At 39.0% G+C, this 27,089-nt stretch overlaps 1 protein-coding gene across 1 annotated transcript in view; it reads right to left on the bottom strand.

Moving 5' to 3' along the window:
• Window positions 1-23,343, bottom strand: part of ERAP1 (endoplasmic reticulum aminopeptidase 1) — a 43,034-nt gene extending 19,691 nt beyond the window's left edge. Inside the window, exons 1-10 of the mRNA XM_060235655.1 lie at window positions 23,159-23,343; window positions 20,309-20,864; window positions 17,753-17,891; window positions 16,198-16,332; window positions 13,783-13,903; window positions 13,232-13,386; window positions 11,210-11,323; window positions 8,623-8,754; window positions 589-720; window positions 374-454 (exon numbers count right to left, since the gene is read on the bottom strand). Of these exons, the coding sequence (XP_060091638.1) occupies window positions 374-454; window positions 589-720; window positions 8,623-8,754; window positions 11,210-11,323; window positions 13,232-13,386; window positions 13,783-13,903; window positions 16,198-16,332; window positions 17,753-17,891; window positions 20,309-20,787 (1,488 nt within the window). The 5' untranslated portion in view covers window positions 20,788-20,864; window positions 23,159-23,343. The remainder of the gene's footprint in view (window positions 1-373; window positions 455-588; window positions 721-8,622; window positions 8,755-11,209; window positions 11,324-13,231; window positions 13,387-13,782; window positions 13,904-16,197; window positions 16,333-17,752; window positions 17,892-20,308; window positions 20,865-23,158) is intronic.
• Between the last annotated feature and the right edge of the window lie 3,746 nt (window positions 23,344-27,089).

Here is a 27,089-nt window from a genome sequence, read left to right as displayed (position 1 = left end):
CCACTCTGGCCTACATACTATGAAATGACTGAGGAAAACAGCCTGACACAATAAAGTACAGGTGGTTGAGGGAAATGGCTACAGTACATTATCCAAGACATCTACCCCATGATCCTCTGCAATATTGTAGAGCTGCAATATTGTAGAGCATTCTGGAGTATGCATATTGACTCATGCACTGCTGCTGGTCTTGTGCTGACATCCTTTTGTCTGCATAACCTTACAGTAATGTCAGAGTTTGCTGCTGAGGAAATAATCATAATGGATCATAAATCAGTGCTTTGGAACTTTTCCTAGTGAAAAGGAATTCCCACCCCTGAGAGAGAGAATTTTCAAACTCCTGGATAGAAATGTATAATAAACTCAAGCTCACTGAAGCTGAGGTTGTCTCCTGGCTTCTGGCACAAACCCCATCTTCTGCTTGACTTTCATCAGTGCCACCTGCAGGACAAACCTTAGAAAAAAAATCCTATGTCATTTACACCTTTATAACATGAAATGTTGATGCTGCTTAAACCAATGAATCAAGTGGTCAGCAACATTTTTAAAATTATGGCACTGTTTGAGAAAATATTAATAAATGCTTACTTCTGACAGACTGTTCCACAGATCTTCACTTTGTGTATTTTGATAGCTAAATCGTAGCAAGTATTTTACAATGCCAGCTTCAAATACCTTTGAGCCAAGATAATCCCTTAGCATATTAAGAATGCAAGATCCCTGCAAAGAGAGGAATGAAGCAGTGTAATCTACATTTCCTTATTAAGTGCCTGACTTAATAATGTCTAATATCCTAATGTCTATGCCTTCTGATTAGAGCACTCCTACATCCTTATGTGCTTTCTTAGCTATTGGTGGTGGTTTTCATTTTAGATGTCTTTGTCCATGCAAATCAATAAAGTGAAAAAATGTGATTCTTCTCCTCCCTGCTTTCCTCACATGTATCAATATGTGACTTTGGGATTTACAGCAAATCATAGTTGGTCATTATTTCCAAACCATAAAATATAGTTTGCCTTCTTAGATCAGGCCAGAATTCTAAGCTCTGATGTAATTCTGATTTGGAGTAAAAAATGCAAACAATAGCATGAGGATTAGTCATAATATCAAACTAGGGTTCACCATGAATCTAAAAATATTTTGTTAAAAATCCATACAAGAAGTCTGATGGAAAATGATATTAGATCTGAAGGAATCAGACGTGAACAAACGGAATTGGAAAAGGTTCTGTTTGGAGATAATGAAAAATTAATATCGAAAATATATAAATTACTGTTGAAATGGTCTACAGAAGAAGTAGTAAAATCTCAAATGATTAAATGGGCAATTAATGTAAATAAGGAAATACAGATGGATACATGGGAATATCTTTGGAAGAACTCTATGAGAATATCAACATATCAGACTATTAAAGAGAATTGCTTCAAGATGATGTATAGGTGGTATATGACTCCTAAAAACTGGCAATGATGAGTAAAAAGATGTTGGATAGATGTTGGAAATGTAAGAAACATGAAGGTTGTTTGTATCATATGTGGTGGACTTGTGGAAGAGCGAAAAAGTTCTGGCAGATGATACAACAAGAAATATCTAAGATTCTGGGATATGACTTTAAGAAAGTTGCAGAGACTTTTCTGTTGGAATTACAAATGGAAAAATTTCCAAAAGAAGATAGAACTTTAATTTGGTACTTGCTCTCAGCTGCTAGGACATTGTATGCGCAGTTGTGGAAGCAAGAAAAAATACCAGCGAAATGGGATTGGATCATGAAAGTTTTATCGTAGAGTGAGATGGATAAACTAACGAGAACTCTAAGAGACTATGATCTGGGAGTGTTTAAAAGGGAGTGGAAGAAATTTAGAGGATATGTAGAGAAAGAATGGAACGTAAAAAGACATTGGACAATTTTTTAATAATGAGTATTAGAAAAGGTAGAATATGAATTTAGATTGTTATAGTTAAAGGTACCTTTATAAGTGAACTTTTAGTATATAACTTCGGCGGGAGTCTAGTAACGGAGGGAGGGGGGATTAGAAAATATCATATGGGTCAGGGATAGTAATGATATAAATAGATATTGTTACCATATGTTATCAATAAAATTATGTTTTACAGTAAAAATATTTTGTTAAAAATCCATACAAGAAGGGAGATATCAGGAGAGGAAAAAGAATTCCCCAAATTTATTCCTATAATGATAATGGTGCCAAGGAGTACCAAAGTTCATGAAAAATTAGACAATCTAAGAAAATTCATCATCAGCATCATAATGTATGAAAACAAAGGATTGTATCTTAATGTCCTTTTCCTCTCACACAGGAAGAGGGCAGCAATTTTAGCCAATTTCCACCTCACTGCAGCCCCCCACTTTGACTTCCATGATTTTCTGGGGTACTACAGAAGTGTAGTTCTAGGAGGCCTATAAGATTCCAGTGGGAGATGGGAAGCAAGGAAGTTGCCATTTATATAGTGCAGCTCCATGCCCTGCTACATATGATTCCAGCTAAAATTCTAATTTGCAAACTTCCTCACCTAGACTTTGAAATTTTGCAAAATGCAGATTTTGGTAATGCCATTATATTTCATGAACGCAAGTATGATTTTGGGGTTCAAAGAGAAATTTCAGTGGCACAATTTAACACCTGCTGCTATTCAATTTTTAAATTTCTTTCCCTAAACAAACACTTTTTCAATAGTATTGCTTTGCCCCCCAGGCTTCTGTTTTCCCCAGCACAATTGATCAATTTCCCACATTTTGACAGGTGGCTCCCTCCAGTTTCCCTTATAGTTTTGTGATGCTGTCTTTTAAGGATTAAGAAACTGGAGGGAGCCATGCCTCAAAATGTGCCCAGGGAGTAACTGGTGGCAAATCAATTCCTTGTGCCATGGGAAAACAGAAGCCTGGGGGGGTGGAGCAACACTAGTGATAAATTGGTAAGAATTTAATATATGGAATTTAAAATACTGTGATAAGGACTGATGGGATAATTCCAAATACATGGAAGGAAGCTACAATTTCGCTGATACCAAAAGAAGATAGAGACACAACAAATGTAAAAAATTATAGACCAATTTCATTACTTAATAATGACTATAAAATATGACTTCCAGGGTTGGAAAATGCCGAGCTGAACTGCTTCTCAGAAGGGGAGCAGGCTGGAACTTCTGTTCGGGGTAGTGGAAGGCAATCTAATGCCTACTGCCTACTTTTCTCAGTCAGCGATCAGTCCAAGATATGCACAGGAAACTTTGAGGAGATTTACCTTGGCTAAAAGGGAGTCCTGGAGGGGGCTCCTTTGAGGCTTTGGGGGTCTCCAGAGACGAGTTGCATTTTCATCATCTGCAGAAGTTTCCAGAGTCATTTATTTGACATAAGCTCGATAGGATCCTAATCTTCTTTGATACTACTAAACATCTAAAGCTACACAAGACCGGTGTTGATCTGGATAACTACAGAAAAGGTACAGATCGCTATCTTTCATTCCGGGACTAATTAAAGTTAAACAAAATAAAATCAGAAGGTGGGAAATGGAAATCTAGAAAGCTTGGAAGAAGAAGGGGAGAAGGGGCGAAATCTGGACTTTGTAAATTTAAAGGACAGTGCTAAAAAGTGGAAAGGAATTTATTGTTTGGTCTGCTTGTGGTTTTTGAGAAAAAGCCCCATCGTCATAGAACTGCAGCTCCCACAGTAAATACAGGAAATACGTCAGGTATCGTGAGATCTCTTTACCAGCAAAAACAGGATTTGGTGGCAAGTAAAGCAGGAAGCATTGGATGGAAAGGGGAAATCAACGAAGCAGCCAGCCTATTCTAGGACTATAATATCATAAAAAAACATCAGCAGCCATTGCAAGGAGGTTAAAGTTTAAATAAAATTTTTAAATTGTTCAGGACATTAAAAATTGGGGAGCCGACAGAGGTGACATTTATAAGGTAAATACTATTGGACATTATTGTTAATAACTATTTTAGAAGCCTATAGAGAAAAAAGAAAAAAATTGTTAAAGTGAGTCAGAAAGTCGCAACCACCATTTGGGAGAAAATAAAAACTAAAAATTAATTTCTGAGCCCAAGAGGCTCTGAGGACGGCGAAATTAGGCTTATTGAAGAGAGCAAGCTTCACTCTTTTAAACCTGATAGCTGAAATTTAATTTGGTGAGGTCAAAATTTTCAGTGTTTTTACATGTCAGACCACAAGCAAACTCGTGCAAGAACTGCTTCATTGGAGAAAATGTAGGACCAATTAGATGCAATGAAGCCAGGATAATGAAAGGGATGAAGGAGATGATAACTGCTTCCAAAAAAAAAAATTAGAAAAGATATTGAAGAGCTAAAAAAGATATAGAAGATCTCAGAAATGAGACTGTGGTAACATCAAAGAAAGTGCAAGAGGTGGAAGGGAGAGTGAAAGTACATGATTCCACCTTGTTAAAAATACAAGAAAAAGTGGCAATCCATGACTGCAAATTGATGGAGACCCAGATACGTCTGAGAGGAGTACCTGAGGATGAAAAAACTGATTTGAAAGAATATATAATAAAAATAATTGCGGAATTTTTGGAGGAAGATCCTGAAGGGACTAGAAATACGTATGACTATATGTATAGAGTGAACTCACCTTATGCCAAAAAAAAAAATAATCTACCAAGAGATGTGGTTATAAGACATATGACAAAAGAAATGGTGGGAAAGATCATGAATAAAAATTTTAAAAAGACATTGATAGTGGGAAGCAGCAGAATAAGAATCATGAAGGAGTTGCCAAGACAAGTGATAAATGACAGAAGAGCATATAAGAAATTGACAGAAAAATTAAGGGACAATGAATGAGGTATAGATGAATAATACCTGAAGGTTTGAGCTTTGAACTTAAAGGAAAAAGGATTACAATTACAAACACACAGGAACTGCGTAGATTTTGTGAAGAACATAAAGAATTTGCACCATGATGGATTATAAATTATTATCTTGGAATATAAATGGACTAAATTCACCACAAAAAAGAAAGGCAACATTTCATTGGATTAAAAAACAAAATTGTAATATAGTTTGTTTACAAGAAGTACATATCAAACAAAAGGATTATAAATTTTTATGGAATAAGCAATTGGGACTAGAATTTCACTCATTGGCTGAACAGAAGAAAAGGGGAGTGATTTTTTATATTAAAGAAGAATTGGAGCCGAAATTAGTGTTTAAAGATAAAAATGGAAGATTTGTAGCAGTAGAAAAAAAAAGTTGTTATTGGGACTGTATGCACCAAACTGAACAAAGGATGTTTTTAAAGACATTATACAACAATTTGATGAAGTGACATATGATCAAGTTTTGATAATGGGGGATTTTAATGGAACAATCCAGAACACATTGGATAGGTCTGGGAAAAAAAATAATAAGGAAGGAAAGTTGCCAAAGTCTTTTTTTGAATTGGTCAAACAAGAAAACCTGGAAGATATATGGAGAAAATTTAACCCTGAAGTACGGGACTATACCTTTTTTTCAGCAAGACATAATACTTTTACCAGAATTGACATGTTGTGGGGCACTAAGGATTTAGGTCTTATAACAAAGAAAATAGAGATTTTACCTAAAACAGGGGCTGATCATAACCTAATGTGGATTACAAAATTGTCTAAAAAGTCAAGAATATGGAGATTAAATGAAGATTTACTACAGAATAAAGAAATAGTGACATCTCTCGAAAATGAAACGGATAGATAAAAAGATAGTTATTAATGATGCAAGAAATAGATATCGTTACCATATGTTACTAAATAAAAATTGTTTTAACAAAAAAAAAATAATGACTATAAAATATATGCTAGGATACTAGCAGAATGACTCAAACAGCATTTGAATAACTTTATGAAAGAAGAACAAGCAGGATTTCTACCCAGGAAACAAATTAGAGACAATATCAGAACTGTTACTGATATTGTTAAATATTGTGAGAAGCACCCGGAAAAGGAAGTGGCATTATTTTTTGTGGATGCAGAGAAGGCCTTTGATAATTTGAATTGGGGTTTTATGTTTGCAGTGATTAGGAGAAGATTTTATAAGAATTGTTAAGGCAATATACACTGAACAGCAAACAAAAATTTGTATAAATGCAGATTTGACGGAGAAATGAAGGTCGGTAAAGGAACAAGGCAAGGTTGCCCTCTATCTCCATTGATATTCATAATGACATTAGAGATTTTGCTTAGACAAATACAAGATGACAAAGAGATAGAGGGGCTGAAATTGAGAGGGTTTTCTTATATATACAGAGCGTTTGCCGATGATGTAATGTTTATTAATGAAAATCCGTTAACTGTGACACCATTGCTGCTTCGTAAAATACAGGAGTATGGAGAATTGGCTGGCTTTTATATAAATAAAAATCAAAAATTTTGTGTAAAAATATATCAAAGAGTTGACGGGTGGAACTGCAAAGTGTAACAGAGTGTGAGGTCACTTCAGAAGTAAAATATTTAGGTGTGGAAGTTACCATGAAAAATATAGATATATACAAAAATAACTATGAAAAGCTTTGGAGGAAAATTGATGAAGATTTGATTAAATGGAATAAATTGAATTTGTCTTTACTGGGCAGAATCGCTGCAATTAAAATGAATGTTCTACCAAGAATTATGTTTTTATTTCAAACAATTCCAATAGTGAAGGACAATAAACAATTTACCAAATGGCAAAGAAAAGTTTCAGAATTTGTATGGGCGGGAAGAAAATCAAGGATTAAAATGAAAATTTTAACCAACGCAAAAGAAAGGGGAGGTTTTCAACTACCGGATCTAAAATTGTACCATGATGCAGTGAGTTTGGTTTGGATTAAAGAGTGGATGACATTATTAAATAAGAAACTGTTGGCTTTAGAAGGTCATGGAAATATTTTTGGTTGGCATGCTTATATGTTATATGGGAAAAATAAGATGGATGGTTTTTTTCTCACACCACTATATAAGAAGAAATTTACTAAGTACCTGGTTAAAATACAAAAAATATGGTGATGAGAGAAAGCCACTATGGACTGTACCAACTGACGTAATTAAATTATCCTCAGAGACAAGTGAAGGGATGTGGTTAACGTATAACCAACTATTAAAAATACATGGAGGAAAGGTGGAACTAAAATCAGCCAAAGAATTACAATACAAATATAATTGGTTTCAATTACAACAAATTAAGAGCTTGGTGGAACAGGATATTAAAATGAAGGTATAAGACAGGAGCAAACAGAATTAGAAAAAATGCTGTTGGGCGAGAATGAAAAACTGATTTCAAGACTTATAAATTATTATTAAAGTGGTCTACAGAAGATGAAGTAGTTAAATCTCAAATGATAAAATGGGCAATTAATTTTAACAAAGAAATACAAATGGAATCTTGGGAGTATCTATGGAAGAACTCTATGAAGATATCGACATGTTATAACATTAAAGAAAACTATTTTAAAATGTTGTATAGATGGTACATGACACCTAAGAAACTGGCAAAAATGAACAATCAGATGTCAGATAGATGTTGGAAATGTAAAAAACATGAAGGATCTTTCTACCATACGTGGTGGACCTGTGAAAAAGCAAAACAATTTTGGCAAATGATCCAGAAAGAAATGTCAAGAATTTTGGGCTATGACATTAAGAGGTCTCCAGACTCTTTTTTGTTGGGATTACAAATGGAAAGTTTTCCGAAACAAGATAGAACAATAGTGTGGTACTTGCTTTCAGCTGCAAGGATATTGTATGCGCAGTCATGGAAGCAAGATAAAATACCAGAGAAATGGGACTGGTTTTTAAAAGTTTTGTCATGGAGTGAGATGGACAAACTTACAAGAATCTTAACAGACTATGATTTGGAGAAGTTTAGGAAGGACTGGGAGAAATTTCAAAACTATGTTGAAAAACAATGGAAAGTAAGGGGACACTTAGTGATTTTTGGATAAAAGTTGAATGGAATAATGGACTATAGCTTAAAAAGTCCATAAAGGGAAAAATTCTCTTTGAAAAATGATGAATTTTTTTGTTTTAATTTCTTCCATATTGCTATAAGGTTTTAAAATGGAGATTCTTGATTTAAGTTACCTTGCATTCTTTTTCTCTTAATTTTTAGTAAACACTGGCAGAGGTAAAAAAAAGGGGGGGAGTGGAGAGGGGGGAAAGTGATGTATTGTATATATTTGGTATTATTTTTTTAAAAAAATTAAAGATTATTGTAACAATTTATTGCAAATGAATACATTGTTTGACACACAAAGAAACTGCAAGGGTAACTGGAGGGAGCCATGCCTCAAAACGCACCCAGGGAGTAACTGGTGGCAAATCAATTACTTGCGCCATGGGAAAACAGAAGCCTGGGGGGGCGGAGCAACACTAGTGAGAAATTGGTAAGAGTTTAATATAAGTATGGAATTTAAAATACTGTGATAAATTTGCATTATATTCTACATGTGGTAAATTAGGCCTGTCTCCATTATTTACAGATATAAATCCCCATCAGAAAATGCTTTTTTCTATCTGCTAATCTGTTGTCAGATTGAACCTAAACAGTACCAGAAAATTCTCTTTCTGATTGAAATAAATAAAATGCAGACATATTTCAATTAATAAAAGTTTCTTATTTTACCTTATCATAGGAAACCTCATCAAACATTTCTAGAATCTGAGTTGGATCTTCGACAGCAGTAGTTATAGAGTGTGAGGAATTCAACGCATCCACCTCCATAGCATCAAAATACTTGTCTAAAAAATAATCTTCCTAATAGAAGAAAAGCAAATTAGAAACATGTTCATAGATTTTGAAATTCACTTTTCAGTTATATACCAAGGGCTCAAATGAGGTTGTAAAAGTCTCACAACCGTGGGGGTGGAGTAGATTAGGATGGGGCTTCAGCTTTGGGGAAGAGGTGCTTCCAGCACAAAATTTCTTCCCCTACCCCAATAGCTGTGTAAGATTTAGAAGAAAACATACAGGAACTGATACATTGAAAGATACTGAAAGATGACACTGGCCCTGATCTGAATACCCTCAACAGGCTGCATTTTGGTCCTAATTTCACAAGACAGGATATGCAAGTTGGAGCCCCTCCAACCCAACTTGCAGTCAACTCATGTGATAGGGACAGCCCTGCAAAAGTACCATGGGGCCTGATTTTGCACAACAGCATGCGGTGGAGGGGAGAAACTTTAGCCTTTCTCCTGCACTGCTTTCCAAGCAGAAGCAGCAGTGGTGGGAGAAATTCCTGTTTGCCTTGCTATCAGGTCCATGTGTCCCAGTTTGGTATAGTGGTTAAGTGTGTGGACTCTTATCTGGGAGAACCAGGTTTGATTCCCCACTTCTCCACTTACAGCTGCTGGAATGGCCTTGAGTCAGCCATAGCTCTCGCAGGAGTTGTCCTTGAAAGGGCAGCTTCTGTGAGTGTTGTCTCAGCCCCACCCACCTCACAGGATGTCTGTTGTGGGAGGAGAAGATATAGGAGATTGTAAGCCGCTCTGAGTCTCTGATTCAGAGAGAAGGGCACAGTATAAATCTACTGTCTACTTCTTCCCAGATCACATGGTAAGAGAACACATGGACTCAAAAGCAGGACGAACAAGACCCCTGCTAAAACTTCTCCCCTCCATGCCATACTTTGGAACAGAATCAGCCCCCTCAGTGCTTTTGTTGCTGAGTTTCTTCTCACACATATGTCTGCAAACTGGGCTAGAGGATTCCTGACCCAATTTGTGTCACCTGTTTTGTGAAGTTTATTTTAATTTATTTGTGTTATTTATAATTCACCTTTCTCACAGGGACTCAAGATGAATTACACATAATGAATCAGTGCAATCAACAAAATAGGACAACCAATGCATTAGAATTTTCTAAGTATTCACGTGACATAATAGGATTGTACTTACAATAAGCTATACATAGCAGTATATACCACAATCCATAGCGCATTACTATAGTCAATGTTACTATGTCATGGATCCAGGTGAACAGGTCAGCTGTATTAAGGTAAGGAGCTTTTTTGCAGGCTAGGCTGAGTTGGTAGACAGCATTTGTGGGTTTTTTGCAGCTGCATTAACTTGTTTCTTTAAGTAAAGAACAGGATTCAGTAAAACCCCAGGGCTTTTAACTAAGTCAGCAAGAGTTAGTTGAACTCCATCAAAAGTGAGAACAGTGTCCTTTAAGACCTTCACCCTCCTCAACAAGCATTACCTCTGTGTTTTCAGGGTTTAGTTTCAATTTGTTCTCTTTTACCCTGTTAACCGTATCAGCCAGGAAGTGATTCAGAACCTATACTGCATCACCAGGAGATTTGGATATGGATATATTGAGCTGAGTATCATCAGTGTACTGATTACATCCAAACCTCAATCTGCAAATTATTTATCATAAGGGCTTTACACAGAGAATGAAAAGCATGGGGCACAGAACTCTGCCCTGTGGAACCTCACAAGATACTTCTCATACTGATGACAACAGGTTTCCAATAGTAATACATTGAGCCTGATCCATGAGGAATTATTTGAACCAGTTCAACACACATCCTGATACCTATTTCTGCCTCCAGACACCTCAATAAGATGGTATGATCTACTGCATCAACAGCTCCAAATAAAGTTAGATTCCAAGCCTTAGAAAATCATATATCAGCAGAAGATCATTGGCTGCCATGTCTAACTTGGCCTGATGCAAATATCAATGCTTCTAATGTTAGTTATTATATATATAATTCATGTTGTTTTAATGTACTAAGATCCACCATTAAGATGGCTGCAGCAACAGTGATTTCGTTCCTTTGTGTGGCACAGCCATGCAACAAGATATTTAAGAGTAAGGCATGTTGACAGCCACTCAGCATATTACAATCAACTGTTTATTAGTCCTAAAGTTCATGCTGTAAAACATTTTGTTATACAGACTCTGGCATAATTTTGCTACAACAGGCTAACACAGCTGTCCCTCTGCTATTTAAGTACTTTCTGTTGTGCAATTGCTCTGCTTCTCGCATAGAGTAGTCTGGAATGTGGACTAGATCAGAAGGTCTTATCTTGCAACAGGAACTGGACTTCTTGTTCTCTTCCAATTTAGCAATGTTCATCAGTGGCAATGTGAAAATCAGCATTATTACTGTTAATAAGAGAAACTATGATATTCCACTAATTGCTTTCATCTATTTAAAGAACTGACTTAAAATAAATAAACATGGCAGTATAGTACTTACAACTCCCAGATCCGGATCGGTAATGTTTACTGACACATATTCCATAAACTTTGCAAATCCTTCATTCAGCCAAAGATCATTCCACCACTCCATGGTGACCAGGTTTCCAAACCACTGTAAGAAAGATGATCTCATAATTAGGTTGTAGTTATTGTAATATGCATTTTGAGCAGAAGAAATTCTAGCTATCCCCCATGGCCTACACTTCCTAGCAGTAACAAACAACATGTCAGACGATGGAGGTTCAAAGCAAACGGACTTCCATTTGTTGCAAATGTTAAGGCATTTATTTGATATCTCAAGGTTCTGGACAAGGGAGCATTGGAACTGATATCATTTGGCAGGAAGGGCACAGCTTTAAACCGTTTATATCAAAGGGTTTCTAAACAATACTACATTCTCACACTTCTGAACTACATGTAACACCTTCCCTTCCCCTTATCTCTTGTGGTTCCTCTTCTCACAGAGCAGCCTTGCTGGCTTTCCTTGAGGCATGCTATCTTCAAAGAACTGTTGCTTTTATTAGTACTATGCAGAGGAATTCACAGCAGGGATTAGTAACATCTCTAGAGCTACTTTGATATGCAAGATCTCTGTTTCATGGTTAGTAGCAAATGCTCAAAATGGAGTTAGTCATGTCAAGATACATATTGCATTTTAATCATATTCATCATAACACAACAATAAGATTCTCCAGTGTCTGACACAACATGAAAAAGCTCACATTACTCTAAGTGAGAGTATAGTAGATAGGTGTCCAGGCACTCTGTCTCCTGGCCCAGTTAACCAACGCCAATGCCTCCATAATAATAATAATAATAATAAATTTATTTTTATATCCCGCCCTCCCCCGCCAAATGCCTGTTGCTGAGTGAACCTGGATTTCCAGCAGGTGTGGGCTGCTGACCAGTTTGCACCAGCACTAGGTACCCCACTCAAAATACCTAGAAAAAGATTCTGCACCTTCAAAGTGCTTCAGCTAACCCTCAGCAATGTCTATCCGCCCCCCTCTTCCAGAATCTAAACTCCTGTTTCTAAATAATGACACACATCAACCAGCTCCATGCAACTGGAAAGGTAATTACTGTTTACTAAGCCCTGAAGGGAGCTTATACTGAGCCATCTCTTAATGCTTAAGACCTACTGAGCAGATAGCGACAATAATTAACATTATCATTCTGCTGTCATAGATTTTGGCTTGCCTCACCTCTGCAAGCATCAAACTCTAAGCCAAGCCCATGGGACAGACTCATTAACAATAACAATAACCAAATTTCAAGCATCCTATAATATTATCTGTTAACATAGGGCACAATCCAACCAAAGTTAAGGATTTTAATCACACTTTTCAGTTAGAAAGATTTATGTAAATACTTTGTGCTTCTCTTTAAACCAGTGGTAATGTGCCCAACTCTGCCTGCAACACACATGACTAAAACTGCAGACTGTTCACTGCGCTTTCTCTCTCTCTATATATATATAGATGTGTGTGTGTGTGTGTGTGTGTGTGTGTACACACACACACACAAAGGGCTTTTTGTAGAAAAAGCCCAGTAGGAACTCATTTGGATATTAGGCCACACCCCCTAATGTCACCATTGTTCCACGTGGGGCTTTTTTGTAGAAAAAGCCCAGAAGGAGCTCCTTTGCATATTAGGCCACACCCTCTGACACCAAGACAGCTGGAACCGCGTTCCTGTGCGTTCCTGCTAAAAAAAAAAGCCATATGTATGTATGTATGTATGTTTGTTTGTTTGTTTTAAAAACTGCAAAAAAATAGTCAGGAAACTGAAGGCATGACTTGTTCAAATTACACATAACCTGGTGAAAGAACCACCACCATGTTGAAGATTTGATTGGTGGTTATGACATTTACCATGGAACAAAGATCCCTAAACACTGTTTTTTCACAATTTACGCACCACTTCAGAAATGTAATCCTGTGGCCTATTAACAGGTTATATCCATCCAACTAAAGACATAATTCTCACTTTCACATTATAAATCTAAGCTGTAACTTACTTGGTGAGCAAGTTCATGGGCTATAACCATAATAATAATAAGTCTAGCAGATGCTGATGATTTTTCAGGATCATATAACAAGGCACTTTCCCTGTATGTAGTAAGTCCCCAATTCTCCATTGCTCCAGACTGAAAATCAGGAATAGCAGCTAAGTCTGCAAATAAATAAATTCTGAAAATGTTATCTGCTTACATCATTTAATTAATCAATGCTCATACAAACTATTATTTTTTTCCTTTGGAAATGATTCCCATGGAATTTCTTTAGCCTGATTTACAGTATTAAAATTATTAACTATTTATTTTTCCTCTTAAAAGTACCACAAAACATTACATAAAAGAGCCAATTTGGTAGTTAGTGTCAAATTTGGACTAGGGAGACCTGGGTTAAAATCCCTCCCTGCTATGAAGCCGACTGGATCAAGTTGGGCCAGACTTTCTTCAGTATATCTTACCTCAAAAGGCTACTGTAAGGATAGTAAGCCCTGAGCTCCTTAGATAGCTGATTAAATAAATCTGGTTTTAAAGCCTAACAACAAACTCAAAAATACCTTGTTTAGGTAGAGGATATGGAATGCTAAAATATCCCTCATAGAAGTCTAGTAGTTTCACTGCTGAATCCAAGGCATAGTCTGCTTGTTTGATCTTGTATGGAACAGTATATACTGAAACCTGAAAAACACAGGTATATATAAATTCTGAATGGCAACTTAAGAGCTTACTAAAACTCATTCTTACTCTAAAATGAGAGAAAAGCTTGAAAAGTATTCCATATCTCATTTAGTTATCCCTAGCATCCATAAATGGTCAAATTCTTTTGAAATTTTTGGTACTATTCCAATCTATTCAAAACAAGTAAGACTTTGCAGCTAGCTAACCACAGTAGGTGGATCAAACCCTAGAAAAACCTCCTTGTACTAACACTGCAAAGAACTGTATAATACTCAATTCAACTCTGTTTTAAGGATGAATATCCGTGTTTAGAACACATGGATACACACACAGCCACCCTGACCTCCATGAACACTCTGGTATCCATAAAGGAAGATGAGCTAATGATCATAACGGTGAGGTGAAGGAAAATCCACCCCAACCTGCAATGGAGCAAATAAGGAATGGATCTTATTATTTTTTACCTGGTAACAAATGGCTGGATGTAAAGTGTTGAGATGCAATAAGGCCAACCCACCATGCATACAAATTCTGTTGCTCACTTGTTATATTAAACAACAAACTGATTTTGAGATTATATTTAACCTTAGTTCAGAAGCTCATACTCTCATTTCCCCTTTTGTCTCTAGCTGAAATAAATTACAGTAAATACATAAGCTAAATTGGTATATGCTGCTTTGTGGAAATAACACAATATTCTATAGTGGATAAACTTTTGGATTTGAAGTGGATTAAACCCACACTCAGACACGTAATGCCAGGTGACCTTGAGACAGTCACTACTTCTCAGGCCCAGCCTGTTTAAAGGGCTGATAAAATGCTAAAGTGGAACTGGGGTAGGCAAAGACAGACTGATCTTTGATCTCAAGGTGACAGACTGAGTTGATCTGTAACTTGAGGTTCAAGTTCCAGTCACTTCCATATCTGGATTTTCAATAATTCTATCTAGAAATAATGGGCCCCTTATTAATTTTTCTAGTCATTGTTTGGGTTATCCATCTTCTGGTCCTGATCACTTTAACCCCTAGGACAGCTTTTCTTCCAACAGTCCTGAAAATAAAAACCTACTGTACCAACAAATTTAAATTCTATGAAATCTTCAAAGCCCACAATTTACAGTTTTTAAAAACCTTTTAAAAAGTAAAAGCCTTGTTATCTTGCATTTGATTATCCAGAATGCTGAGTTAACCAGTGTTGCTAAGACAACAGGCCTGCCTTGAACTGTCAGGAGCCAGCTCTACTGGAGGGCTCTTGGGCAACTGACCTGCTTGTCTGCCTACAGTGTAGGATCTCTCTATGCCTTGAATGGGGGGGGGGGAGTATATCAATAGGTATGAGGACTGTTGCCATGGCATTCCCAATGGTGTGGGGTTTGGTTGCTGTGGATTCCTCCAGGTAGGAGTCAGGGATAAGCAATATAGTTTACACTTGAATAACCAGCAATCCTCATTCCCAATGAACGCTGGATAACAAAACTTTTTCTGTAGTTGGAAGGAATTTACCAGTGAAAGTCTAAACTCTTGCTTGTGCTTTGAGAAGAGAGGGACAGAAAAAGAAGCCTCAGATCATGGGGCTGGCATTGCCTTTGTTCTTGGAGCTTACTTGACATCAGCTACTGAGTTAGTTTATTTTCCCTTCTCATAGATACTGCCCTGGAAGAGGCCAGTGTCATACATTTCAGCTGGCTCCCTCAAAAAGGGGCTTGACTGCTGTTCTCTCTGGCAGAGGGTTGTGAATGCATGGATAGAAAATTCTTGGGAGATTTTTGGGAGGGGGACCTGGAGGGGCCATGCTTTGGAGAGGTATAATAATAATATAATAATATTATATAATATTATAATATAGTAATATAGTAATATGGAGACCATCCTCCAAAACAGCTATTTTCTCCAGGGGAACCAATCTCTGCTGGCTGGAGATATTGAAATATCAGATTTCCAGGCCTCAGAGCCACTGCCCAGATTAGTTTCTCTGCAGAAATGCAACCTTCGGCTGGGCCTGGCTCCCCAACTCCTCCCCTGACTGCAGTTTCTAACCACCACCACCCTTTATATATCACTGTATCTCTGGATGGAGTAACTCCCACCCCACTGGTGGTGTCGCTTCCAGTCAGAGCAATCTCAACACCTGGCCCTTGTAGGGCTGCACCCATCTCTCATGTTGCTTGTTTACCAGTGTAATAAAGCTTTGGCAACTACTGAAGAAATGTTTGAACTATTATCATGCTTTTACTTCCTTTAGAGTCTTTTACTTTTTTATTAATATACAACATTTTAGTGATATAAGAAGAATACCTTAATTCCACGGGTGGTCATCTTTGTAACTGATTTGAAATCTGAAACCATGAAGGCTACCAGATAGGTGCTCATCTTTACGCTGATCTCAAACTGGTCTTCAATAAGCCACTCCATGATGTTTACTGATTTCGCCTAAATTTTAAAACTCCATTACATCTTATCTGTAGCTTAGAATTGCATGTACTACACACATATACATTACATTTTACAGCTTCATAGCTAGGGACCCTGTGGTTATGTACCAGCTTTTAACAACTGCAAACTTTGCCCTGCCCTGGATAGCCCAGCAAGCCTGATCTCATCAGATCTTGGAAGCTAAACAGGGCTGACCCTGGCAAGTACTTGGAAGAGAGGCCTCCAAGGGTCAGGACACAGAGGTAGGCAATATCAAGACACCTCTATGAAAACATCCTAGCCCTACTAGGGGTCATCAAAAGTCACCATGGCTTCCAGTAACGCAAGCAAGCACACACACAAATACTAAAAAAAAAAGCAAACCTTACACCTTGGATCCTATGTAGAATTTTCACAGGCAAAAGGAGGGGAGCAGCTTTTTGCTGTTCCCCATGGGAGTCCAAAATGCTTCCTGAAATGCTATTCTTGGGAGATGGGGACCCCCCCCCCTGAAATAGTTTGGGTGGGAATCAGAGGTCTGCCATGGAAGGAGTGGGGAAATCAATGAAAATCATCCCTCTTATGCCTTTGAAAATTTAGGCAGGATCCAAGCAGTGGATACTGGATACTTGCTACAGGTAACCAATACTATAGTGGGACAGTGATCTCTAATGTGGTGCTACTAATGTGTTGTTTGGTATTTGATTGCTTCTGGAGACTTAGGAATAAAATCTAAAATATCTTGAATGGAACAAGGGAAAAACTGAACTTTGGGTTGCCTGTCTGGGCAGGTGCATCATGGCCATGTACACTTGGCTTGGCCACAAACACAGGTTTTCTTATGTCTCCAGAACAGACACCCTCTCCCTTTCTTTGAAGTTGAAACAAACAGCATCTCTTCCACAAAGCAAAGAGCTGGTCTCATTCCACATGTTAGTCATTTTGTGGTGACACATCTTTCCTCAAAATTCTAAAAAAGCCTGTAAACTCAAGAAGATTGGTAACTTCTATAGTAGAAACTGGCTGCTTTCTAGTTCTAATACAATTAACCCAATCCTCACAGCCTTCTTGCAGCTTTCATTAAATTAACAGTTTTCGTGTTTCCATTTGATTTGCTTCTTTATGTAAATGCTCAACAGTGTAACAAGCACAGTGTGTGTAGTTTAACTCAATGTTTTTAAAACATATTTACATTTTCTGTTTTATCCTTTCTTGAACTAGGCACTTAGAAGCAGGACTTTTTTTGTAGAAAAAGCCCAGCAGGAACTCATTTGCAAATTAGGACATACCCCCGATATCACCATTATTTCACACAGGGTTTTTTTGTAGAAAAGCCCAGCAGGAATTCATGAGCATATTAGGACAGACTCCCTGATGCCAAATCAGCCAGAACTGCATTCCTGCTCAAAAAAGGTTCTGTTTAGAAGTGAATACATACTAAAGGCATGTTAGATAATGCATGATGTTTTGGTTCTCTTCTGATCTTAACAGAAAATCTAGCCTTGAACGCAGGTTCATCAAAGCAAGGGAAGGCCGTTCGTGCAAATGTTGGTTCAAACTGTGTTAATGCAAGCACCCTAGAATTCAGAAAAAGAAAGCATTACGTGCATATAGACAATATACATAAAAATATAGTGAACAGCTTACATTTGTTCATCAGGGAGAAATCAGAAACAATACTAAAATCAGAAGAGTTTAGACTGCATTCATACATAACATTAAGCCAACATGGTTGCTAAATCCAGCATTGCCAGGATCATATGCCTATGTCGCTTGGTCTGCTACCTGTCACTTATGCAAAGAGGTTAAAAATAAATTCATCACTCACAACATACAAAGGCCAATGCTTTAGTCAGTTGGATTTAGTTTTGCCTCAATAGGCCAAGATTCTAAGCCTTGTGGGAAAATAAGTAAACAAAATGAAGTCTGGCCTCCATTAGAGCTTACTGGACAGGTCATATACACTCTGTGCTAGGCTGAAACCCCAAAGCTGAAATTGTCCTGATTGGTGGACTCAGCAAGACATTATCAAGGAAGGGGCAGTTTATTTCTTATAAATTGTTGTTCTCAAAATGCTGCTAACAATGTATCTCTGATGTCATCTAGATTTCTTTTGAGCAATTTAGACATGCACAACATCAACATTTTTTCACTATGTATCATCAGGGCTTTTTTGTAAAAAGAGCCAAGCAGGAATTCATTTGCATATTACGTCACACCCCTGACACCAAGCCAGCCAGAACTGTGTTCCTGTGCGTTCCTGCTCAAAAAAAGCCCTGTGTATCATTCTTGCCATAATATACTGTTCTCTGTTGTTGTTGTTGAGCCTTCCCCCCTCCTTTTGGAGGGACCAGAGCTCCTGCAATCAATTGCAGTAAAATTACTTTCAATGGACTCATCTGTGTTCTGGTTTTTTATGACCTCTGGCTCAATGAACCAGATCTGGCCCACAGGCCGATTGCCTGTCAGTCTGGATGAAACCCTGATTTAGAATCACAGCCTGTGGGAGAAAACTAACCTCAGTTAACCCAGGATGGCTTTGTTGTATGTCACAGGTAACTGGAGTTAATTTTAAACCAGAATTCTTTATGCTTCATGTGAGAATAGGAAAGTAGCAAGGTTGAGGTGTATGAATGAGAGTGATACCAAGTCAGATACACAATGTTGTCATATTGTCAGCTTGTTATCTGAATGCAGCCTTTGGTGTCATGAGCTACCTTTTCTAGCATTTTCAGCTAGAAAAAACTACTCCAAGACTAATTACTTAACAGAGGATTTACTCTGATACTTTTCACTTGTCCTCTTCATCACTGGTTCATATGTTTTAGAAAAAGAAACATCAAACATTCTTGGCAAGGACTTGGAAACAAAGAGTTGTCCCTGATGTAGGCTTTTATAAATACTAGTATTCTAAACTGAGGTCTGGATACACTGAATCTTTGTTCCTTCCACTAGAATAGGGCAGCTATTTCCCTGTGCTACTGAAGAAAAGAGCATATTTCAATGGACCGCATGCCTTTTAAATGCCTTCCCTCCATTTGGAAATAATATAGGGACACCTTCTTTGGGGGCTCATAGAATAGGACCCTCTAGTCCAAACTTTTTGAAACCTGGGGGGTTTTTGAGGAGAGGCACTGGATGCTATGCTTAAGATTTGGTGCCTCTACCTCAAAAACCAGGGGCCCCCCAGATACTCAAGGATCAATTCTCCATTATATCCTAAGGGAACTGGTCTCCATAGAGTATAAAGAAGTGCCCAGGAGATTTCCCTCCCTCCACACTTTCTGAAGACCCTGAAGCGGGGGGAGGGCCTCCAAACTGGGGGATCCCTGCCCCAATTGGGGACTGACAACCCTACAAGCAACCCATGCATGAGTTGTGATAACAAATATAGCATTAAACTGTACTTGGAAAGGGGATGGGAGAGATTATATTTTCTCAATAAGCACTTTTAGAGCCTTTGGTATTTCTAGCATCTGCACAATGGGTATCAAAACAATGCACAATTTTTTATGCTGAAAAAGGCTTTTTGTGCTCCTAGGACTACCATATCAGACCTCTTATAGTGCAGAAGAGGCCATGACTCACAGATAGTGTGTTTATATCAGCCAAGAACGCACAACTTTAAAAAAGAATCTCTTCCTGAGAACAAGAAACAAACCCACTGGCCTTTAAAACTGAACAGCCCCATTTCTTTCTGTTGAGTAAAATAGAGTGTTTCCTTTGTTATAGGCTTCACTAACTAGAGTCACAAGCTGGAAAAAAAACCCAAAATTATTTATAGTATCATTTGTGAAAGTTTCTCCAGCCAGAAGAAGTGAGTGTGAGAGCTTTCTCTTGGACTTCTACTATGATACAAAAGAAATTTTAGTGTCCACAGATACATATGAAGTGAGAGGACCAGGAAGATGCATTCCTAAATGGAAATAATGGTTAGCAACAACAGCTCAAGAAGCAGCCTATACCAACCAATCAAATCTGAAAGAAGACTTACCTTACTTCTCCTTCCGGAGTCCTGTATGTACTTTTATAGAAGCCATGGAAACTGTCTGACAAATTAGCAGAATATTCAGTAACAATAGAATAATTATTTCCAGCTTGCAGTGGTTTATCAGTAAGAAGTGCAATCTGTTCAAAAGGTGGATATTCTGAAATCATCACTCCTTGCTCAGCATGAATGCCTCCCATTTCTCCTTGGATGGTAGCTTTGGAGATACGGAGATTTTTGCTGTGCAGGATTACTGAACTGGTTTGTTGAAGTACTGTAATCTCTATTCTGGCAAAACCAGTAAAAGTATGAGTGGTCAGATTTGGGTGAATAAGAAGGTCATAATGAACTGGAACAACATGCTTGGGAAGCCTCACTTTATTCCAAGGAAATGGTTTGCTTGAGTAGCCTGTCTCACTATGGTGATCACAATTCAATAGAGTAGCAAGATTTAAAATACCCAGCAATAAGAATATGTTCACCATCTTCAACACAAAAGTCTGATATCAAAAATAGTAGAATGTCAGCTGTTCAGATGGTTATAGTATCCACGACTGCAAATCTAGGAGAAAATAATTTTACAGTAAATCAACATATATATAATTCTTTTTTTCCCCTCACTGATGCTTCATTTATAGTCTCATTGATTTCTATGATTGAATCTCCAGGTGTATTTTTTGCTCCTGAAAGTAGCCACAAGGGGTTTCCAATATGACTCTGGAACAGATGAAAAAGATGAAAAAAGGAGATTGGATTTATACCACGCCCTTCACTTGGAATCTCAGAACAGTTTACAATCTCCTTCCCTTCCTCTCCCCACAACAGAAACCCAGTAAATTAAGTGGGGCTCAGAGAGCTCTGAGAGAACTGCTCTTGAGAGAACATCTCTGAGACAACTGTGACCGGGCTTTTTTGAGCAGGAACGCACAGGCATGCAGTTCTGGCTGACTTGGTATCAGGGGATGTGACCTAATATGCAAATGAGCTCCTGCTGGGCCTTTCCTACAAAAAAGCCCTGTATAAAACAATGGTGACATCAGAAGGTATGGTCTAATATGCAAATGAGTTCCTGCTGGGCTTTTCTACAAAAAAAGCCCTGACTGTGGCTGATCCAAGGTCACTCAGCTGGTTGCATGTATAGGTGTGGGAAATAAGCCCAGTTCTCCAGATTAGAATCTGCCACTCTTAACCAAACTGGAGCTTCTGTGCTTCCCAAGTTGCTACTCATCCCAGTAAGGAAAAGACAGGCATTCATATTGCAACTTTCCCCCTAACAAAATGGATAACACCTGGTGGGGGAGGATCTGCACAAAACTGGCACGTGGAGAAAGAGTAAACTCTTTTCCCCAGGGCTGTGCTGACAGTTCAAATGAGCCCCATATGCTTTTTAGGGTTACTTGAGTTGGCACTTTTGCCAGAGTTATTTATTATCAATATCAAACCGATGAAATCATCTTCAGTATCTGGGGGCTGGTGGCATCAATGTGCTGGCAACACCCAGTTCCAGATTTCATTAACTAAGCTGCCTTTTCTATACTGAATTAGTGCACAAAAACTGTGGTCAAGTGTTTGAAGGAAATCAGACAGAATAGAGATGTCAGTGTTGTAGAAGTGATGAGATTGCTGGGTCACATAAAAAGCCTAGAATAGCTTCTGGATCCAGGCCTTCTTTGAGGGGAGGTTAGAATTGCTATTACTGGCCCAGCATGTAGGAATCAAGAGTCTCTTTGGGAGCTTCAGGGGTGGCTTGATTGAATATGGGCCCTCAGTAGTAAGGATGAGAGTTGTCCCACAGACAAAGCCCAGCTGAGAAGACCTCAGTTGGCAAAGCTCCCTAAACTGAGACTCACAGGTGCAGGCCCAGTTTACTACCAAAACCATAAATGTTGGTGCAAAGGGCATGGCTTACACCCTTCAACATGTGCCACTGCCCAGATATGCTGGGGCTACCTCTTGAGGGTTGTCAACTCTGGTTGAGAAATTCCTGGAAATGTGTGGGTGAGAGACTAGAGAGAGCTGCTTTGGGGCAGGAATGGGAGCTCAGCAGGGTATAATGCCATAGAATCTACCCTCTATAGAAGCCATTTTTCTCCAAAGGAACTGGTCTCTGTCAGCTGGAGATCAGTTGTAATTCCAGATCTCCAGGCCTCACCTTGTCCTAGGCCCTAACCCTGTCCTGGAGCTCACAAGGGCAGCCCCGATCATGGGAGGATAGCATGGTCAGCCATCCCAGGCAAGCACAGAGGCTGCTTCCAGATCGGCAAGCAGGGCCTCCAGGAAATGGAAACAGGAAAACTGAGGTCTGAACTCGCAATGTCTATCCACAGGAAATACTTTGCAATTTACACACTTTATGACATAAACTAACTTCTTCGCTGTTTCCTGAGAAGCCACACCAGTGGTAACTTGATAGGTGCAAACAGGGTCGCCAGATCCATGTTGAAAAATACCTGGAGATTTGGGGAGAGGAGGGGCTAGAGACTGAGGAGGGTGGCGTTTGGGGAGGGAATGACTTCAATGGTGTGTATAAGTCTACTTTCCAATCCAGCCATTTTCTTCAGGTGAACTGGAGATCAGTTGTAATCCCAGGAGATCTCCAGCCAACACCTGGAGGTTGGCAACCCTAGGTGCGAATAACCAGGATAGTAGACCCGTAAAGTGAGGCTCTGTCAGGGAAGCGTCCTCGAGAAACAGCGGAGAAAGGCACCACCGAACTCACTCCGGCCGGGCCTACTCTAAAGCAAACGGGGGAGGGGGTCCGACGACAACGCGCAGCAGGCGCCAACCTGAGCATGCGCAGTGGGATGCGTAGCTCGGTGAACGTCGCTGCCCGGAGAAATAAGCGCCAAAGCTTACGCGGAGAAGCAGTTCGCTTCAGCGGGTGGCTCCGCTTTGCTTTCTTTTCCAACCCGAAAAGCTCAGCTGCACGAGAAATGCTGAATGTAGCCAACCCCTTTACCCGTTCGCTGTTCCGAGCTGGCCCGTCAGGCCGCAGCCTTCTGTCCTCCTCTGGCCCCGCTTGAGAGTGAAAGCGAAAGGGAGGTGCTGAGCGGGAAGTCCTCACGCTCTGCGTCTGCCGCGGCCCCAAGGACCTTCTGCTAGGGCCGTTTCCTTCAGTGCTGGCAGCGCTGTGGGCTGAGTGAGCGGCTTTATGATCAGCCTGCTTCCGTCAAATTCCTTTTGCAGAGTAATGAAGCGTCTCCAAAACCGGTTCTGTCTACATAGTAGGTACATTGCCGTAGTTGTTCGTCGATGCAGGCGGCTCCTGTTTCATACGACCCAGTTATATGTACGGAGTTCTAGAGCATATCCTCCACATGTTTCTGTTGAGCTGGCAGAACATCAGCTTCCTCTTACAGCTTTGCTCGGTTGAGTTTTGCAAGGCAGGAAAAGGAGGAGTTCAGACTCATCAAACACCGAGTTATGTGGAAGAGTCATAGCTATGTTAACTGTCTTCGTGACAAAGTTGTGAAGAATTACCCTTTGTGCAGGTTCAAACGTTACAAGATATTGTTTGTGTTTTATTTGTGTCAGCTGTATGCCTGTAAGGAAGATGACTAGCCACAACCACAAAGGTGCACATGGTAAAAAGGAATAATGTCAGGAATATGTTGAGCGCCAATATAGCAACAATAGCGGTGATAAACGAATCTTGGATAACTAGCTTGTAGTTCTGTAATTTGTATATTGTTTTATTATTTTGTTTTGTTTTAATCTGTATTGTTGATTTTAAAATGTTGTTAGCTGCCCTGAGCCTGCAAGGGGAGGGCAGGATACAAATCTGAATAAATAAACAGACAAACGTGCCTGGAATCTGTATGTTGTAGTAGATCTGTATGTGCACACCATATGTTTTCACAGCCAATTCCTTCCTTTAGATATAGTCTGTACAAGGAATGAAAACAGAAGAAAATGTCTGCTGCATAAATTGACTCTCAACACAGATTCAAACGTGGTAACATTACTGTATCAACAGTATAATTCATCATAAAAATATGTGTCCAAATGGAACATTATATAATGTTAATTCTTAGCTCCCTCAGCAATAAATCACCATCATGTTCCATGCTCTTTCCCTTGTGTTCTTCAACTACAGTGATGCCAAATTAGAAAGTTTTTGCTAGGGCTGGTTCCTCAAAAGCTGCAGCTAGTGCAGAATGCAGCAGCCAGGCTGTTATTAGGACTCCCGAAATGGGAGCATATACAGCCAAGGCTGCGCGAACTGCACTGGCTGCCAGTTATATACCGGATTCGCTACAAAGTGCTGGTTATTACCTTTAAAGCCCTATATGGCTGAGGACCTGCCTACCTGAAGGACCGTCTCTCCCCATAAGAGCCCCAGAGAGCACTGAGGTCAGCAGGGAAGAGCAAGCTGACTGTCCCTGGGCCAAGGGAGGCAAAATTACAGAGCACACGAGCACGGGCCTCTTCCGTGGCAGCCCCGTGCCTGTGGAATCAACTCCCGGAGGAGATGCGGGCCCTGCGGAGCTTAGACCAATTCCGCAGGGCCTGCAAGACCATCCTCTTTAGGCAGGCCTTCCCAGACTGCTGACAGAGGAGGGCCGAATGGAGGATCCAACAAAGCGACCCTTCAACGATTCTTGCCATCATTTAAATAGGCAAATGGATAAATAGCGCCCGGAACAACTCTGCCGCTGTTAAGCTACAGATTATATATGCTGCATCAATTTAAGATATGTATTAACTATGTATATTTTAATGTTGTTTTATAATTTTAATGTTGTTTTAATCACTATATTTGTATAATGTTTTATTGAATGCTGTTAGCCGCCCTGAGCCTGCCTAGGCGGGGAGGGCGGGATACAAATAAAATTAATAATAATAATAATAATAAAAAAGAGGTGGCATAAAAATTCCCTGAATGAAAGCTCTAAGTCTGCTGTTGCATTTGCAGGATCCAGCTCCTGTTCTACAAAGTGATTATTGCTATCAGAGTGAAACATACGACATGCCTGTTGAGCGTAATAGGTTTAAATAGGTGCACATATGGGCCCAGGCATCTCCCTTGCTCCACTCTTAAGGGATGATACAGGATTAGCATAATTTATGACAAATTGCCCATGCACATTCAACAGTGCAGGACACAAGATAAATATACAAAACAAAGTGTAGGAGGGCCCCCTTGCACCTGCCGTTTATTTGTTTATTTAATTTATAGTCTGTCCTTTTCATTGAGACTCAAGGCTGGTTATTGCGTTTGCATTGCAAGAGACAGGTACCTCTGTCTGCATGCTGATCATTATTGATAAAGTAGCATGTTAAAGATAACTAGAGTTCCCCTTATTTAAAAAGAATCTGTTCATAATACTTAAATATTCAAAATTACAATACTGCTTTTGATAACCTTAAAATATTTTGCAGTCTGGAGAGGGAAACCATGGTCACTATGGGTATTCCTCTTCTGAAGCCATATTGGGTGAGATCATTGAAACTCACTATCAATAGTGGTATTGAATTTATGTGGGAAAGTGTGGGGCTCTGGAGAAAGAAACAGGTAGTACTCAGAGCCTGTGCTTCCTTGTAAGCTTTACACTGAAGTACGGAGTTTGAAGGTGATGTTCCTACAGCATAATTCTTTAATAACTTCTATTTCTGTTTTTTGAGAAGCATCTTTAGAAGCTGATTGGCACCAGCTTGTCCATCCCACAGTTGACTCTTACTCTCTAAAATTCCTGTGCCAAGATGCTAAGCTATAGGGACAGTATTTGGCAATGCCCATGCAACAAAATATTATTTCCACTTTAAAAAGGTAAAGGTAGTCCCCTGTGCAAGCACCAGTCATTTCCGACTCTGGGGTGATATTGCTTTCACAACTTTTTCATGGCAGACTTTTTATTGGGGTGGTTTGCCATTGCCTTCCCCAGTTGTCTACACTTCCCACCCAGCAATCTGGGTACTTATTATACCGACTTCGGAAGGATGGAAGGCTGAGTCAACCTCAAGCCAGCTACCTGAACCCAGCTTCTGCCAGGATCAAACTCAGGTCATGAGCAGAGCTTAGGACTGCAGTACTGCACCTTTGTCACTCTGTGCCATTTTAGACAATGGTAAACTGCTTTATGGAAAATACATGCATATTATTGCTCAAATAATAAGCTACCTACAAAGTAACTTTCAGCTTGCTGCCACAAGAGGTGGCTGTTTTCCTACTTTTTTTACTCTGCTATGTGATAAACTGCAAAAAAGAACTACAAAACCATTTATGTTCCATCTTTTTGCTTAGTGTACACTTGATTTTAAATTAAGCAACTGACTAGATTAATTAAAAAAAACAACTACAGACACTGTTAAAATAAAAGGAAACCAAATCATTTACGTTTTTACTTTAGTTAGTACTTTAGAAGGGATTCCCAGAAAACACTTTTTAGGACAGACTCTAATTGACTATTTTTGTGCTTCCCAACAAAGTAACATTCACCACTAATTCAGGAAATAGCAGCACAATCTAGCTTGTTTCTTATTTTTACTTGCTTTGGCAAAGCATGAGCTTCCAGCTTTCATTTTTAGAAATATCTAGCCTCTATTTTTCAGTTTCTGTACAATCTCCCTCCTCCCCATACACCATTGTGCGTTCTACTAGTGCTTAAATTTTCCCTTTTCCAGTATTGTACTATAGTCTTTTTTAAAAAAAGAAAAATCCTGAGTCTATGGTATATTCTAAAGCTCTGGGATAAGTGTTAATTTCTGTGGTGTATACAGGAACTTGGATTGCCTAGTTTCTGTATATATGGTACTGTATGTAATATATGTTATTGTATGTAAAAGA

This window comes from Heteronotia binoei, chromosome 4 (assembly GCF_032191835.1).
Source record: "Heteronotia binoei isolate CCM8104 ecotype False Entrance Well chromosome 4, APGP_CSIRO_Hbin_v1, whole genome shotgun sequence".
NCBI classification, from domain to species: Eukaryota; Metazoa; Chordata; class Lepidosauria; order Squamata; family Gekkonidae; genus Heteronotia; species Heteronotia binoei.
Note: the sequence above shows the minus strand (reverse complement) of the source record. Positions and strands in the feature narration are given on the sequence as shown.